Source organism: Bos taurus, chromosome 5 (assembly GCF_002263795.3).
Source record: "Bos taurus isolate L1 Dominette 01449 registration number 42190680 breed Hereford chromosome 5, ARS-UCD2.0, whole genome shotgun sequence".
In the NCBI taxonomy this organism is placed as follows: domain Eukaryota; kingdom Metazoa; phylum Chordata; class Mammalia; order Artiodactyla; family Bovidae; genus Bos; species Bos taurus.
In genome coordinates, this window is record NC_037332.1 from 98,968,892 (window position 1) to 98,987,899 (window position 19,008).

Consider the following 19,008-nt stretch of genomic DNA (forward strand, 5'->3'; position numbering starts at 1 on the left):
TAGTACATGTATATGTTTCAATGCTGAAATCTTTTATTTTCAAATAGCAATCTGTAAGAGAAAGTTCCTAAGAGATGTTATTTATTTAGTCATAATATTTCTTGTGTACATGTATCTAATTTATGCACATACATTTTAATCAGTTGTTTTTGCTAGTAGTTTCTAAGGATGCAAGTTTTTGTTAAAAGATTTACTTTTTGTTTCCGCCAAAGCTATGTTTGTTTGTTTTTTCTGTCCTTCAATGTAGATTTTGAATGCACCTAACTGGTTGGTTAGTTGAAATGGAAGAAGATATATTCATGACCATTTTCCTTTCTCGTCAACATCAGCTTTTGTCATACAATTTCCTTTCATCACTTTGGTCAAGAGGAGGAGCAGAAAATTTTGAGTTACAGCATGATTCAAAGACAATTCATGTCCGCCTCCATTTTACAGCCTCTCATGCACCCGAGGAATCAGGGATTGTAAATGCCAACCTCTCTCACCTTGTTCTGGTCTGTTTTTTCCATCTGCATCACTGAACGGCACAGACACAGGTAATGTTCACTTTTTATTGTCTCAGATCTTTGTAGCTGAGTATCTATTAGTCCTACTTACTTAAAAAAAAGATTCTAGAGAAAAAAGATTCTTGGAATATGATAGTTTATTATAAATGACTTGGCATGAATATAGGAGGGATAGGAAAGCATGTTTTAAAAAAATTGATTGGGTTAGAACTGCATTCACTCTATGGAGATGAAAAATGTAGTTCAGCATTTATGGAAAATTATTTTCTTTTTAAAAAATTGGTTACGATTTTTTCCTTTGTGTTATCAAAATAAAGAGGGATTGGGGGGGTCAATAACTTTTTATTTAGGTCTAATGATTTGCATATTGTCTTATCCATCTTGAAGTGTTCATGTGAGTAATCAAGTTTAGATACTAAAGAAAAGAATTAAAGAATATAGTTACATGTGCTATTTGTTTTCATTTTTACTGTTTATTAGCATCTTTTCACACTGATTAATATAAAAACAAGGTACATCATAAATATCTACAGTTTAAAGTTTCTTTTTATATTGATATCAACTGATAGATAGAGTCCTTTATGGGTATTAACTAAAGACTGCCTGTTAACAAATTTTATTTTCACATAGGCTTCTCTTGTGGCTAGAAGATTATTTCTCTAAGTTTAATATGCACAGAATCATTTGGGATTAAAAATCCACGTGTCTGGGCTCTAATGTAAGAGATTTTTATTCGGTACATCTCCCACGAGGCACTGGAATCTGAAATGTTAACCAATGTGCAGTGTTAACCCTCAATAATTTTCTTTTGCAGATAGTATATGGGATATACTTTGGTAGAGTCATATTATAGTTGAAAAGAACAACACAGTATATTTATCTACTCAGGTCAAGAAATAATTATCACAAACTGATATTCCAATCCTTCTAAGAACATTTTACTATTAATAATGTAGATCTGAATACATAATATATATGTATATGTATATACATACACTTTTAAAGCCAAGATATTTATGTTTTTCAAAATCTCAAAAAAAAATTTTTTTGTTTTTTGAATTAATAGTTTTAAAAGTATCTCAGTAATTTGTGATGGTATCACTTTGCCTAACACTTGTATATGTATGTTGAACATTTTGAGCTAAATGGAATAGGACCCAGCCTATTTAATCTATCAGTAAATTAAAAAAAAATTCTTCCCATATTTTCTAATAATATGGCTATAGTTACTAGGAGTATAAATGACTTTAGCAAAAATATTGAAAGTTTCTCATTTCTTATATAAATCAGGCTCAGTCTACGTACTTTAGGCCCTTGAAGGAATTACTGAGCATACATCCACATGCGCACACGCGTAATCTTCTTAATCCTAGTATATTTTACAAATGGACATTTTAATTTTTCTTTGGAATGAAATCATTCAGTTGAAAGTTTTAATGCAAAACATATATTTGTTTACTCTAGAGATGAGTGATCAAGAAGTGACTTATTCCACCCTGAGATTTCTTCAATCACCTTCAGAGTCACAAAACAGATTAAGACCTGATGGTACTCAAAGACCTGACAAGACTGAGGAAAAAGGTACACGTTTGAGACATCTAGATTCACTTGACTCTTGTGTGCTTGCTAAGTCACTTCAGTCATGTCCAACTCTCTGTGACCCCATGGACTATAGCCCACCAGGCTCCTCTGTCCATGGTATTTCCCAGGAAAGAATACCAGAGTGAGTTGCCATTTTCTCCTCCAGGGGATCTTCCCGAACCAGGGATTGAGCCTGTATCTCCTGTGGCTCCTGCACTGCCAGCGGATTCTTTACCGCTGAGCCACCAGGGGAAGCCCTCTTATGGACTGTCAGACTTTTGACGTTAGAAATAAAAAGTTCTATCCATATTCTAGGTGTTTAGTTGATAATAAGAAACCATAATGGTCTTTAATGATCTTTTAAAAAAATTGTGCGAATGTAGAAATTAATGCATTCTTTTAAGCTTGAGAAGGTAATAGAGTGTTTTTATTCAAATTTGGTCAGGAGAAATTCACAAGGACTCTTTTTTAGTTCCCCAACTAATTGAATCTGCACCCTGTGCACTGGAATTACGGAGTCCTAACCACTGGTCGGCCAGGGAAGTCCCTTGTGAGGGCTTCCAAAGTAAGAGACAGACTAGAGTCTCAAGAAAACATTGCAGTTCCTAGAGAAATGTCTTACAGAATGTGAAGACATGAGAAATACGTATTAGAAGCAGTGTTTTTATTTAGACAAAAGGTATTTTGGTGTCTTAAATATTTACCAAACCTTAATGGCAATGAAGAAACAAAAATGTTCAAATCAAAAGGGCATTCTAACTTTTCCATTCTCTCTCTGTACCTTCGAACAGTGTCACAAACTCTAAACTGAAAATGACTTTTACTGATTTAATGTAGTGTCCATCAGAGATACAAATTTTGGAGATATATATATATATATATATATATATATATAGAGAGAGAGAGAGAGAGAGAGAGAGAGAGAGAGAGAAAGAGGATCTTGAAAGTAGGAGAATAAATAGAGCATTGCTAGAGAAAAAAATTTTGAAGATAAATGGAGAAAAATTGATTTCTAGGAAGTTCTTAAGAGATGAAGCCCAGTAACATTTGCAGCTTCAGAATACTCACTCTTGGCTACCAATTTCTCATGAATATTGCCTGCTTTTTCCTTCTTCTTCATGATTAGTTGTGATCACAGAAATATGCCTGTCATTGTGGATTCTCATAAGTGAGTATTGTGTTTATTGCCAACTGTGCTTTTGTGGACAGAGGAGCCTGGCAGGCTACAGTCCATAGGGTTGCAAAGAGTCATATATGATTGAACAGCCTCCCTGCAACCCCCGCCCCCGCCCCGACATACACACACCTGTCTGTGCTTTTCTAAGGGATGCACACACACACACACCTTTCTGTGCTTCTGTGCTTTTCTAACAGAAGCATTTTAAAAATCCTCCAATATTCTTTTTGTGGTGTAGAATTTCTGCAATGGGTGAATGTAAGTAAAAAAAACCTGAGACTTTAAAACTATAATTACTAGATGGCAAATTAAAAACAGTGTGTATCATGGATTTCTGTAAAACATTTTTTAAAATTTTATGTATCTTATTTTTGCCTGTGCTGGTCTTGGGTTGCTGCTTTTGGACTTTCTCTAGTTGCAGTGAGCAGGGGCTACTCTCTGTTGCCGTGCACTGGCTTTTCATTGTGGAAGCTTCTTTTGCTGAAGAGCACAGGGGCTTACCAGGTGGCACAGTGGTAAAGAATTCTCCTACCAATGTGGTGTTTGACCCTTGAGTTGGGAAAATTCCCTGGACCAGGAAATGGCAACCCACTCCAGAACTCTTGCCTGAGAAATCCCATGGACAGAGGAGCCTGGTGGGCTACAGTCCATGGGGTCGCAAAGAGTCAGACTACTGACACGCACACACATGCACGTGTGTGCACGCACGCACACACACACACAGACATACACACAGAGATTCTAGGGCGCGAGGGCTTCAGTAGTTGTAGCACACAGGCTCCGTAGTTGTGGTGCATGGGCTTAGTTGCCCCACAGCATGTGGAATCTTCCTGGACCAGGGATTGAACTTGTATCCCCTGCATTGCAAGGCAGATTCTAAACCACTGGACCACCAGGGTAGTTCCTGAAAATTTTTAGAGAAGATTGTTTCTGTTTCAAATGGTGTCCAGGTTGAGATGAGTAGTGGGTCAGGCTCTGTCCTCAACGATCACTTTCTTCCTTCTTTATTTAAAGAGTCTTCAGTGCCCTGGCATGGCATTGCAGTGACTCTTGGGATCCTCTGTTTACTTCTCTTGATGACAATCACCGTGCTGGGTATAAAGAGTAAGTAACTGAAATACATCCAAGTCTGAGTACTAGAAATAACCACTCATTGTGTAGGTACCAACCACGCTCTATCAATTGTTCCATGGTATAATCAGAGAATGTTCCAGGGAGTTTTTTCTTAGTGATTTTTTCCCCAGATATAATCATGGTGTGATTTTCATTTTGTTTATCTATTCCTGTATCTCTGAAGCTGTAATGAGCTGTCTCGTTCTGTATAAGGCATGTTAACATTCTTTCTGATATAGGACTTAGCACAGAAGACCCCCTTTTCCATGGGGGATATCATCTCAGACCCCCAGTGGTGCCTGGAATCACAGATAGCACTGAACCCTGTACATACTATGGTTTTTTCCTATTCATACACACCTACGATAAAGTTTAATTTATAATTTAAGCACAGTAAGAGAATATCTGAATTGTGAGCATCACTACTCTTGTGATTTCAGACCATTATTAAGTGAAATAAGGGTTGAATACAAGCACTGCATACCCTGACAGCCATCTGATGAAGGCTACCAAGTGACTGATGAGAGTGGGATACGTTCAACAAAGGAATGATTCCCCCTCCTGGGGAACACGAGAGGGATGGCACGAGTTTCCATCACACTATGCGGAAATGCGTGCAATTTAAAACTTATGAATTACTTATTTATAGAATTTTCCGTTTAATATTTTCAGGTTGTGGTTGATGGGGTAACTCAAACTGCAGAAAGCAAAACCAAGGTTAAGGGGAAACTATTGTAATATTCCACCTTCTAAATTTATACCACTTTGAATCTCAGATACAAATTCTTTGAGAAACAACTGTTTGAAAGTGAATTATGACTTTCTCTTAATTTTTAAAAAATCTATAATAAGGAAATGATTTAGTAAAATGAGTGAGTCTATGTATGGATGTTAGATGATGTTGAATGTGCCCTTTAGCTTTCATTTGAGTTCCTTGACATCTTTGGGGAAAAGTACTAATATGTTACACTCAGATAAAACTATGTATTTGGGTCTTCCTCTCTTTTTTCTTATGGATATTCTGTCTATTCCAATGATATTGGTGCAATTTCTTCATGCTGTTTAGTGTACATTTTCATACTCAGAAGATGTGTTGCTAAGTGTTGGTCAGTTTCTCCTTTGGTACCTATTTGTAGACGACACGCTAACTTACAAAGAAATTGAACTGAATGCTTAGATGGTACCATCATAATTTTATTTAGAAATCATGATTTATTTATTCTACACTTAGGTGGCCCATAATGAGAAATCTGGTGTTTCAGTTTATATGGTCATGTTGTAGAGGTGTTACTTTCTAAATGTAAAATTAATAATTAAAGGAATGAAATAGGTTGGTTGTCAAAGTGAGATTTTTTTCTCCTGTCCTAATTTCAACAGTGAAGCTTTATGAGTACTTTAAAAATTATATCTATGCTGTTAATTTTAGTTTCCCAGTATATTCTAGAAAAACATCAACAGGAGGAAGCTCTATGGAACCTCAGTCAGAAGTATGATGTTGTGCAAAACGACAACTACTTAAATAAGCAGCTTTTGACAAAGAAGACTTCAGAATGTGATAGACTAAATGAAACTCTTCAGCAAATAAAAGGATTGTCAGACTTAGTCTTTACAGAAAAGAAGGGGTGCTATCACAAAAAGAAGTCTTCAGAGTCTTTGCCAAATACAGGTATGGAGGAAATCTTGAATTGAAGATTGCACAATTTTCCATTACTTATTCCTCCTCCAAAAGTTTTGAGGCTTAATACAGGCTTATGTTATGTGTTAGGGATCCAGGTCTGCTAGACAACTTTTAATTTGTGCCTCTTAGATGTAGCATGGTTATTTGAGTTTGCTTATCTCAAATACAGGATTGAGACACCAGGAATCATGTTTGGATGAAGTCTTATACTTCCCAAACTCAATTGCAGTTCTTGCCTTCTTATGCTCCCAGAAGGTAAAATAGTATTATATCAGGGCCCCTGAAAATTTGGATTGCTTTAGACCTGCAGGCAAAGTAAGACACTTAAACTTTGTTGCTGACATGAAATATGGAGACTATCAGTAAAAATACATTTAGGCTAAAATAAATGCAAGTCATTTATTTGTATGCTGTTGTAAAGATAACTGTGTGATTGTGTTTCCATTCTGCACTGACTTCAGATATTTGATCTATTTTATGATCAATATGTACTCCCTCCAGGGGTCTTCCCTGGCGGCTCAGCGGTAAAGAACCTGCCTGCAATGCAGGTGATGCAGGAGACATGGGTTCAATCCCTGGGTAGGGAAGATTCCCTGGAGGAGGGCATGGCAACCCATTCCAGTATTCTTGCCCAGAGAATCCCATGGACTGAGGATCTTGGAAGGCTACAGTCCGTAGGATCGCAAAGTCAGACAAGACCGAAGTGACTGAGCATGCACACGCATATTCCTTCTAATACATCTACAAGACTTGCCAGAGTGTTGATGTTCGTGTAACACTGTGTGATGATACTATTCAAAACATCTAAGTAATAATATTAAATCTCATAAAATAATAAACTCTGTTATGCATAATGATGGAATTAATCAACTTGTAAGTATTTTGTTTAGTGTTTATTATACAAAGAGATTTTGCATATTTGATATTATTTAGGTATGGTAGTTAGTAGAAATGTACTGTTTCCTATTACTGAAGAATTAATAATATTTTATTTTTTTGTTTCTTTTGTTTTATTTTTTTACTATCTATAAAAAATTTAGATTTCATGCTGTAGAAAGGTTCACGTCTTGTTTTTTTCCCCTTCTGTGGCCATTTTTCCGTAGCCTTTTTTTTTAATTGTTTACTTTTGGCTGTGTTGGGTTTTGTTGCTGCACGGGCTTTTCACTAGTTGTGACGAGTCGGGGTTTCTCTCTAGTTGCAGTACGTAGACTTCTCATTGCGGAGCCTTCTCTTGGTGTGGAGCATGTGCTCTAGGGCACACTGGCTTCAGTAGTCATGGCACAGGGGCTCAGTAGTTGCGGCTCCCAGGCTCTGGAGCACAGGCTTGATGGTCATGGCACATGGGCTTAGTTGCTCCATGGAATGTGGGATCTTCCCAGATTAGGGCTTGAGCCTGGCTCTCCTGCATTGCCAGGCAAATTCTTTACCACTGAGCCACCAGGGAAGCCTCTTCCATAGTTTTAAATACTCCTCACAAACATGTTTTTTAATGTTATATATTATTGCATTGCATTTGTAACAATTTAAATGTTTTCTTTATTAGACTGTTAGACAGTTTTGTCTTCTATAAATAATCATAAATGTACTTTGAGGGATGAATAATATTTTGATTTGGTATATTTTAAGCAATGAGGACAAGAAAAATTTCCAAAGAATAATTTTAATTTTCTTTAGAAGGCATTTCAGAATCTCTAAACATGTATGAAGTTAATTTTATTATTATAAAAACAGCTTTTCTGAGGTATTATTAATATGCAAAAAGCTACATATAATTAATGTATGCAGCTTGATGAGTTGGGACATATGTATATATGGGTAAAAACATCCACAATTAGGGTAATAGGCATATCTATCACCTTCAAAAGTTTTCTTATGTCCCTTTCTGCTCTGTGGTAAGAACACTTAGCATGAGGTCTGCCCTTTTAACAAGTTTTTAAGTGTTTGGTTCATTATTAGCTACAGGCACCCTGTTGTACAGCAGATCTCTAGAATTTGTTCACCTTGAGTAACTGAAACCGTGTACCCATGAAACAACAGCCCTCCCCCAGCTACCCCTTTTCTACTTTCTGTCTGACTACTTTTTACATCTCATACAAGTGGAATCATGCAATATTTGCCCTTTGTCATTGGCTTATTTCACTTAGCATAATTATCCTCGTTTCATCCATGCAGTTACTGATGGCAAGATTTCATTCTTAAGGCTGAGTAATATTCCCTTTATTTTTTATATGTGTGAACTCTATATTTAGTTTTGGCAATAGACAAAAAAGTAAACATGACATTGTTAATTGTTATGTTTCTTGATACAGGGCAATAAAAACAATGTTGATTCTGTAAAAGTAGTCACCTTTGGTTAATCAAGAATGTGCTTCTCAATTGTTCTCTGTCTCTGTTTTCATATCTCAGAAGCCCAGTGCTGGAAAATTAATATTCCCTTTAGACTAGATCACATTTTCTTCATCCATCAATGGACATTCCATTTCTAGACTATTGTGAATGGTGCTGCAGAGACTATGGGAATGCAGAGTTCTCTTGGCATTCCAGACTTCTGATGAAATTCACATTATCATTATTGATAGCTGTTAAGATTTTTCATAATAAGTATCTTCCTCTGCTTAACAAAATACCAGATGAAAAGACGTTTAATGCTTCACCTTATGTATTATAGGCGAACTCAAGGAAGTCTCCTGGTGGTGTTGGGGAGTAAACTGTTACTACTTTACTGCTGAAACTAATAACTGGATGGGATGTAACCAGATTTGCCAAAGTCACAATTCGTGTCTTTTGAAGATAGATGATGCAAAAGAACTGGTATCATGGATTGTTATATGTACTTTTATCCTCTAGGCCTCTGTCTCTTTGGGCCCAAGATACTGAGAAAATGGGGGAGTTTAGAAAGAGGAGCCTTCACTTATTCCTTGTGTCATGACTGTCAAGTGAACAAAAATTGTATAGTTAAGAGTCTCAAAAAAAAAAAAATCAAACAGATTTTCCTAGTGAAATATCTTTGGTCTTTCCTTCTGTTAAACTAATTACTTAAAAGTAAGAACCTAAGAACATGAAGACTGTATCACAGAGAGCCTCCTTGAGGATAGGAGTGGCAGTTGCTTCTTGGAGATCGAAACTGATGAGCTAAGTGTGGCATTCATCACAATCCCTAGTAAATATTCCCCTCTTGGTGAATGCTATTCTCAAATACCTTCTTGTTTTCCATAAAAAAGATAAAAAATTAGTGAGCAGAAGAGCTTGCCTACTAATAAGAATATGATCTTGCTATTTTATAAGCATTCAGTACATATTATCTATCAAGATGAGCACGATTATTTCCGAAATGGAAACCCCCTTTAAGATGCAATTTGGGTCTTTGCAATCATCTCCTTTACTTAGGACTCTGAAAAAAAAAGCATACCTTTCCTTTAATGAAGTACTTAGTGAAGTGTAGTTGCTCAGTCATGTCCAACTCTTTGCGACCCCACAAACTGTAGCTTACTAGGCTTCTCTGTCCATGGGATTTTCCAGGCAATAGTACTGGAGTGGATTGCCATTTCCTTCTCCAGGGTATCTTCCCAACCCAGGGCTCGAAGCTGGGTCTCCCGCATTGTAGACAGACGCTTTACCATCTGAGCCACCAGGGAAGTCTTAACCCTTTGGTAAATGGCAGCCTGGAGCCAACAGTTATTTTTTTCATATAAGGTGGTAACTGAAAACCCAAAGGCAGTGTAGTTTAGTAGTTACTATTAGGAATCCAGGAGCCAGACCGCCTGGTACTGAATTCAGTTCTGCCGCTTACGAGCTGGGTGACCCTAGGCAAATTACTTAACCGCTCTGGGCCTCAGTTTTCCCACCTGCAAAATATAGATAATAATGAGAAACATAAAAGTGATGGTAGTTTTACAAATTAGCTTTATGGTAATTTTCATTGCATCTGTAGGCAACGTTCTGGAGGAGGTAATGGCAACCCACTCCAGTATTCTTGCCAGGATAATCCCATGGACAGAGGAGTCTGGCAGGCTACAGTCTGGGGTCTCAAGAGTCAGACACAACTGAGTAACTGAGCATGCATGCATGTAGGTAGCATTTACTTGATCAATATTTGTATATATTATATCAATATGTGTATGTCTCAAAAATAATTGTAAAAAGAGAAAATACAGTGACAATAATATTGCATTTATCTTTTAAATTTATTGCAGATAAAAACTATCCACACACACAAAATGTGTTTTTATAGAGAAACGGTTGCAACTATCAGTCTGAAATCTCTACTTTTATCTAGAAAAACAAAACAAAATTTCTATGCAAATCTAGCAGATATTTTAAATCATAACATGAGAGAATTATGATGTCAAGTCATAAAATAATTTTTTATGTTTGTTGCACTAAAATAATTAAAATTATATTTAGAAATATATTCAGTCATTTGACCAGACATTATGTACTATGTCACTTTGATATATTACATTTGGGGTCATAGTACATATTTCCAAATATGGCCCTGTTTCCCTCTACCTCTTCCAACTACTGAATTACAGCAAGTCTTTTTTTTTTTATGAAGTTGAAGGCTCTAATGCACACATCCCCACAAACATTTGTTATTTTAATAATTTGTTTAGAAGATTTCTTCTTTCACTTGGAATATGTAATGATTATTTTTCTTAACCCTTAAGTTTTCTCTGGACCATGACTTTGAATGGTTTCATAAAATGTCATGTATTATTTAACAACTCTTCTATTGTTAGATATTTAGATTTAAACTTTTCCACATTTTAAATAACCTAGTAGACTGGCAGCCATTTGTAACAGAAATAAACTATTAGATGAAAATTAATTTGGAAATGAAAATACAGGGGTTGAAGGAAGAGAGGGTCTTTTAGGAAGGAGGGATGAAGGATCATGTAGAAATTATCAGACCACTGGTAGTAGAAACAGCTGGATCTTTTACCTGACTTTATTTTCATTAATTTAACAGATGGTAATGTAGTCCCATGATATGTTTTGTTTCCTTTACAGAACCTCCTTCAATCCCAGACTTGTCAAAATTACTACTGGATTGGATTAGCATTTAGCAAAATGGAAAATAGGTGGAAATGGATTGACAATGGCATACCTTCTAGACTGTAAGTTTCCAGGATGCATTCAAACTCTAATATTGGTTTTGGGTTGGAATGACTGTTTCTAAAAAGAATCTTCATGTAGCTCAACTCATTTTCAGGTAGAAGTCATTAGTAAGAAGGAGGAGAATGATTTAAAAAGTGTTTCAGGAAGCATAGTTAAAAAGGAAGAGAAGCCTCATACAGAGTTATTAATATAAAATTATGATGCTAAACAGATGTTCAGAAGCATGTGTTATGAGGACCCCAGACTAAGACAGAATCATTAGGTAAGGTGATTGAACCATTCTGAGTCAGCCATAGTGATCCCTTCCACAACCACAAATAAGTATTTTGAGTATCCTCAAAATTCACTTGAAACTCCTTTGTATTAGTGGTGGTGGCAATGGTTTAGTCACTAAGTCCTGTCTGATTTTTGCTGCCCCATGGAGTGTAGCTTATCTAGCTCCTCTGTCCCTGGGATTTCCCAAGCAAGAATACTGGAGTGGGTTGCCATTCCTTTCTCCAGGGGATCTTCCCAACCCAGGGATTGAATCCGTGTCTCCTGCATCTCCTGCTTTGCATGGAAATTCTTTACCATTGAGCCATCAGGAAGCCTTTGTATTAGTAGTTTATATTAATTATAAATAAACATAAATGTGAATATAAACATACACACATGCATGCATACACACACACACCCACATCCTCTCTATAGTCCTTCTATTAAGTGCAGTACTTTGTGAACTCTTGCATTTACATTTAGTTATAATCTATTCAATGATTTTTTTAAAAAATCTGAACTGTTACATTTTTTATTTTAAGAGTTCTCTTATATCTTCAAATCTGCTTGCTAGTTACTCATGATTTAAAACTGTCTTGAATTTATTGATTTCTTGAAAGATATTTATCATCCTCAATTTATATTTGGTATCTGATCGTTTTAATATTTGAAGTTTTGTGGGTCCAACCTATCACATCTTTTGTTCATGATGTCATTTTCTTTGTAGTGGTTAGTGATTTTTTTTTTTTTTTTGAGCCTCTGGAAATTATTTGAGGATTGAGATGAAGGTGGCTTCCTCAAGGAAAAAATTTGCCTTTGTTGGCTGTCTTGGGGCATTGTGAATCTGAGCAGTTTTTAATTCTAAATTTGGGCTCTGCAAGTAGTGTGATTCTGGGCTGCAAACCTACAAGAAATGTCATTCAGGAAACAACCTTAATGTAATTATAGTCTGTGAGTACAGTTTCAGGTGAACATTTTCAGGGCCAAAATAAGATGCTCACATTGCATAATTAATTATATCCATGTTAAACACATAGCACTATGCAAGGGGAAAGAAATGGGATAGCCTATCACACTTGGATGGAATGGGATAGGTTGTCACAGTTAGGAGAAGGGGCAAGTGTGTGAAAAGATGGCCTGGATCCTAAGTTACACACTCATCGTCTGACCTAGCTCTGTGGTATCACACTTCCCTGATAATGGTGGAAGGGGCAGACTTGAGATTTTGAGTAAGGGGGCCAACAGACAGAAGGTTCTTGTGGCCAGCACATACCTTTTTTCTACTGGGTGGATACAGGAGCAAGCATGCCTGGTAAGAGCTGCAGCTTTGCAATTAACCTGAGGGGCAGCTATGGATTCTACTGGAGTTCCTCAGGCAGGGGGCCAGAATGAGTGTCACCCATGGGTGACAACCTTAAGACTGAATGTAGAGTGTCTATGTTCATCATGTATATTTTATGTATGATAGTTTATGTCTGCTTGATTCTTTCTTCCTTTCCTATGTTCAGTACACATGGGTTCTACTTACTCTTTGTCTTTGTGTTCAGTTGCTCAGTTGTGTCCAACCCTTGGACTGTAGCCCACCAGATTCCTCTGTCCATGGAAGTTCCCAGGTCAGAATACTGGAGTGGGTTGCCATTTCCTTCTCCAGGGGATCTTCCCAACCCAGTGATTGAACCTATATCTCCATTGGCAGGTGGATTCTTTACTGCTAAGAGAAGCCCTCTGCTTACTATATCTAACAAATCGCATAGGTTACTAACTTACTTAACGCGTCTAGTACTTTCTGCTTGTGCTTCACAAGCTATTAATTTCATTTATCTTTCTTAGTTGTTTCTCTTTTTATCTATAGCATATTCAAGTATTCCTAGGTAATATAGCAAATGCAAATTGCATGAGGTGTGGTTTGTGATTTTGGATTGTTAGGTGGGATTATTCCTTTTCTCTTCTGCTTAAATTCAAGGTTCAAGACAGTCCTAAGGTAGTTTGTATTGGAAATATAATCACTTTTGTCTCAACCCTTTTGGTAGCTCGTTGTCTATGCATTGAGTTGGCCACAAAGTTTGGGTTATTCTGTAAGATGTTATGAACTTTTTTGACCAACCCAATAGAATTTTCATCTTGGGCAGAATTCATTCTTTAGTCTGCTACATCTAAGGGAAAGACTGGTTTCAGTGCTTCACTTACCCTTCTGGGTTTCCATCTTTGCTTAACCCTCATAGTCTGAGCATGAATCTGCCTATTGCCAGTCCATGAACTTACTCAAGAGGTTTAAAAAAATTTTTTCAGCATTTTAAACTATTTTCAACAGGAAGATAGTTTTTCCCTATTCTACCACTTTGCTGAAATACAGATCTTGTTTTAGATATTTTTTTCAGTGAAATTTTAATGTTTTAGTTAGTAACTATTAGCTCTGGGGGTAATAGCCCCATAGCTAACTGGGAGAGAGGGAAAGAAAAGATATAAAACATCCATTCAACAACTTCATCTCTGCCTATATTCCGATTCTACTTTTTCTTCTTAAATTATATTCACATGCAACCTTGTTAGTATCATAGAAATTCAGTTCCTCTACTTTTAAATATCTCATTTTAATTGAAATAATTAACACAAGAAAGCAGGTTACTATGCCATGATCCCAACTAGCAATATTGCTCTCTGATAAAAAATTCCCAGTGTGAAACATGTGAGGTTATAGATGTGATCAAGAAGATGTTATTCTATTTAATGGGACAAGAGCAATAGAAAATCTTTTAGTTTATTTATTTATTTGGCTGAGCCGACGCTTAGTTTCAAATATACAGGATCTTTCACTGTTGCATGTAAACTCTTAGTTGTGGCTTGTTGGCATGTGGGATCTAGTTTCCTGACTAAGGATCAAACCCAGCCCCCTTGCATTGGGAGTATGGAGTCTTAGTCACTGGACCATTATGGAAGTCCCAAAAATCTTTTAGTGATGAACTTATTATTAATATTTCCATAGGCCAGATGTTTAGAAAATAGATTTAAAAATATGATTTATGTTGTTGTAAGCTGCAGAATTAAACAGTTGACCATGTATGTTTTCTGTCCTACAGTCATTTGACAATAATGGATCATCGTTTTGGGAAAGATGAATGTGCGTTTTTAACCTCAACAAGAATAGAAACTATTGACTGCTATAAAACCTATAATTGTATCTGTGAGAAGAGAATTGATTGCTTCAATAAACACTAAGAAGAAAAGGTGAAATGGAATTTTGTAAATTTTTTTGTTGTTGGTTTTCTATAGTAATTTGTGGTTAACTATAAATTAATGTTTTTGACTGCAGGACTTAGTTCACTGTAGAAACAGAGATGAGATGGAAGAGGAAGAGAAAACGCTTTTGGACTGTGATCGAAGACATCAGATGCCATGTGTCTTTTTGGGGAAGAGAGAATCATTTTGTCCTTGGAGAGCAATTACCCCTTTCTTTGAATGGCCTTGAGGAATTGCTCTCTCTTTTCCTGAAACAACCCTAGAATCAATTAGACAACTTTGATAAATAGCTTGAGTTTTTTCCTTATTAATAGGATAAATCATTTCAATAGATTCTGGCTTTGAGAGATCATAATTAATAACTGAAAAGTACTTATCCTCCCTCCCACCCCATCTAGATACTTACCTCTCATTAAAAATAATTTTGCTGTAATTTCAAACTTACTGAATAGTTGAAACAGTAGTACAAGGAACTATCATGTAACCTTTACCCATGGTTACCATTTGTTTACATTTTACTGTATATGGATTTTTATAGTTTCTTCCTCTCTGTATCTTTCCTTGCTGATTCATTTGATAATAAATTTAAGACGTTATGCCCTTTTGTCTAAATTTTTCACAAGAACAAGGATTTTGTCCTCTATAACCATAGAACAATTGTCAAAATCAGGAAATTTAGCACTGCTACAGTACTATGAGGGAAGTCTGGTGTGCTGCAGTCCATGGGGTAGCAAAGAGTTGGACAGGACTGAGCCCTTGAACAACCAATAGCAGGCTTCCAGTTGATACACTGTCTTTTTCATCAGCTCTAGACGTGGCCCTTCATAATTCGAAACACAGCGTTACAATGTACACAGTGTTACATCACTTTTTATACAAAATGGTAGTGGAAAAGGAAGAAGAAAAAAGACATAATGTCTTATCGTATAACTATAAAAATATAGCTATAAAGAGAGCTGTAAAAAGTAGCTACCAATACACTTGTCTCTGTAATAGGTTATGAAGCCATAGTTGAATTTATCACTTTCTATTCCTCCCACTCATTTTTCTCATGAAGCTAATGCCTCAACTAGTTGTGCAGCTGACTGGTGTCGTGATGGTGGCTAGAAGAGCTCTAGTACTGAAAGGTTGTTGCTGAACTACGAAAGACGCTGGGATTCTTGGCCTCTGGAGGAGAATTCAATCCAGGGCCAGAGACAAGGCTTGATCACTCAGAGCTTTTGTGTAATAAAGTTTTATTAAAGTATAAAAGACATAGAGAAAACTTCTGACATAGACATCAGAAGAGGGCAGAAAGAGTGCCTCCCTGCTAGTCTTTAGCTGGGTGTTATATAGCTACTGCTGCTGCTACTGCTGCTAAGTCGCTTCAGTCGTGTCGACTTTTCGACCCCATAGACGGCAGCCCACCAGGCTCCCCCGTCCCTGGGATTCTCCAGGCAAGAACACTGGAGTGGGTTGCCATTTCCTTCTCCAATGCACGAAAGCGAAAAGTGAAAGTGAAGTCGCTCAGTCATGTCCAACTCTTAGCGACCCCATGGACTGCAGCCTACCAGGCTCCTCCATCCATGGGATTTTCCAGGCAAGAGTACTGGAGTGGGGTGCCATTGCCTTCTGCTAATTAAAGAAAGGAAATGTCTCAAAACTCAGAGAATGACACCAGGCCCCTCACCCACAGCATGCATTTTTGAGATACCATTGGCACCAGGATGAGTCATCCTGGACCATAAAACAATTGACATGAATCTTGAAGAAAGGCAGATTTCAATACAAATATATAGTTTCATTAACATAGATTAGGAGAACAATGTATTGAAGGAGGAAACAGAACAGGCTCTATTTTGAAACCAGGACTCCATCTTGGGCTGGACTGTGGACTTGGAGCTACATACCCAGTATTTATGGAAATGATATACCAACAGGAAAACCAGGCCCCCGGAAGGAACAGCCCCAGCACTCTCAGTCGCCTGAAAGATACGCTAATTATCTGTGTAACCAAATAGAATCATACATTCTATTATGCTTATTGGGGTATGACCACAGGCCTATTGATAATTGTCCACTGTTAACTACCTAGGCTTAAGGCATATGAATCATGGATTAACTTTTACTGTATCTTTCTTTTGTTCAGACTAGTTTCAGCGAATTTGGGGAAGTGGGTTTGGGCATGTACACTTAGGGTATATAAGGTTTTCACAAAAACTGGTCGGGGTCCTTGGTTAAGAGGAGACTGCCTTGGGCCCACCCGTGTCATAAATTGCACTCCACTATCTGCATTGTCCTTCTGAGTTTGTTTCCCAGAACGCGTGGCTACAACAGTATAACATACTGGTTTGTCAAGTCTATTCTGAGGGTTCTGAGCCTTTAGGTGGAACTGACTTGAAGACAGAGTCTGGGGTAAATACATAGCACATTAACAGAGCTTAAGACAAACATTTCCGTAAGAAAAATGCATTGGTTAGCTCAAGGTTTAAGAAAAGTTAAGCTCAGGTGGAACCAGGTGTCATTATGGCAACACAGCATTTTAAAAGAAACTTCTTTTTAAATTTCTATAGAGAAGGGGAAGGAGAAGGCAATGGCAACCCGCTCTAGTACTCTTGCCTGGAAAATCCCATGGACAGAGGAGCCTGGTAGGCTACAGTCCATGGGGTCACGAAGAGTCAGACAGGACTGAGCAACTTCACTTTCACTTTTCGCTTTCGTGCATTGGAGAAGGAAATGGCAACCCACTCCAGTGTTCTTGCCTGGAGAATCCCAGGGACGGGGGAGCCTGGTAGGCTGCCGTCTATGGGATTGCACAGAGTCAGACACGATTGAAGCGACTAGCAGCGGCAGCAGCAGAGAAGGGGAAAAAAATGTAACACTAGTTTATTTCTTCCTGCCACTTACGGGAGAGATAAAAAAATGTCTGACACTTGCAGCCTATTTTCACCGTTTGGAGACCCCTGGCCTTCCCGCCTATTACCCTGTCAGTACCACAGTCCTTTATGTCTCAGCACAGAGAGGAATTCAGTGAGAGGAAAGTGGTAGATAAGAATTGATTTATTAGAATAGGACTCTTGTCAGGTTTACAAGTGGGTGGGTGAGAAATGCCATTCCTGGAGAACTTAGTGGGGTACGGTTTAATAATAAAAGGAAAAGTGGGCATGGGGAGAGGAACTTTCTTGTTTTTCTTGAGTAGTCCTTATGCTTCCATCATCAGCTCCTCCTCCACGTTGGGCAAGGGAGTTTTCTTGTCCCTACATGGTCAAGCTAGGTTCATAAATTATTGTTGTTCATGTGTGCACAGAGCACGCCCTAGGGATCATTAACTTTCTGAGCTGGGCAGGATTTGGGTCTCATACCACCATTGTTTTATTGTTTGGGGGCATGTCTTGTGCTTTTGTTGCATGGCTTTGTTGCTAAATAAACTTGCTTGGTTTAGTGGTTAAGCAAACACGATTTTGCTTACAAAAAAGATCTTCACGATCCAGATAACCACGATGATGTGTTCACTCACCTACAGCCAGACTTCCTGGAATGTGAAGTCAAGTGGGCCTTAGGAAGCATCACTACAAACAAAGCTGGTGGAGGTGATAGAATTCCAGTTGAGCTATTTCAAATACTGAAAGATGATGCTGTGAAAGTGTTGCACTCAATATGCCAGCAAATCTGGAAAACTCAGCAGTGGCCATAGGACTGGAAAAGATCAGTTTTCATTCCAATCCCAGAGAAAGGCATGCCAAAGAATGCTCAAACTACCACACAATGGCACTAATCTCACTTGCTAGCAAAGTAATGCTCAAAATTCTCCAAGCCAGACTTCAACAGTATATGAACCATGAACTTGCAGATGTTAAGCTGGATTTAGAAAAGGCAGAGGAACCAGAGATCAAACTGCCAACATCCGTTGGATCATTGAAAAAGCAAGAGAGTTCTAGAAAAACATCTACTTCTGCTTTATTGACTATGCCAAAGCCTTTGACCATGTGGATCACAAGAAACTGTGGAAAATTCTTAAAGAGATGGGAATACCAGACCACCTGACCTTCCTCCTGAGCAATCTGTATGTAGGTCAAGAAGCAACAGTTGGAACTAGAGTTGGAACAACAGACTGGTTCCAAATCAGGAAAGGAGTAGATAAATGCTGTATATTAACTTAAATGCAGAGGACATCATGCTGGGAAAGATTGAAGGCTGGAGGAAAAGGGGACGACAGAGGATGAGATGGTTGGATGGCATCACCGACTCAATGGACATGAGTTTGAGTAAACTCCGGGAGTTGGTGATGGACAGGGAGGCCTGGTGTGCTGCAGTCCATGGCGTCACAAGGAGTCGGACATGACTGAGTGACTAAACTTAACTGA

General features: G+C 37.7%; 1 protein-coding gene across 1 annotated transcript; it reads left to right on the forward strand.

Moving 5' to 3' along the window:
* The first annotated feature begins 393 nt into the window (after positions 1 to 393).
* On the forward strand, positions 394 to 15,277 carry KLRA1 (killer cell lectin-like receptor subfamily A, member 1). Its single transcript, NM_174376.2, is given in 8 exon segments — positions 394 to 536; positions 1,971 to 2,087; positions 4,279 to 4,368; positions 5,804 to 6,043; positions 8,724 to 8,866; positions 11,066 to 11,172; positions 14,506 to 14,653; positions 14,739 to 15,277. Coding segments are annotated over 6 exon segments (834 nt in total). The 5' UTR covers positions 394 to 536; positions 1,971 to 1,972; the 3' UTR covers positions 14,645 to 14,653; positions 14,739 to 15,277.
* Positions 15,278 to 19,008: the final 3,731 nt, after the last annotated feature.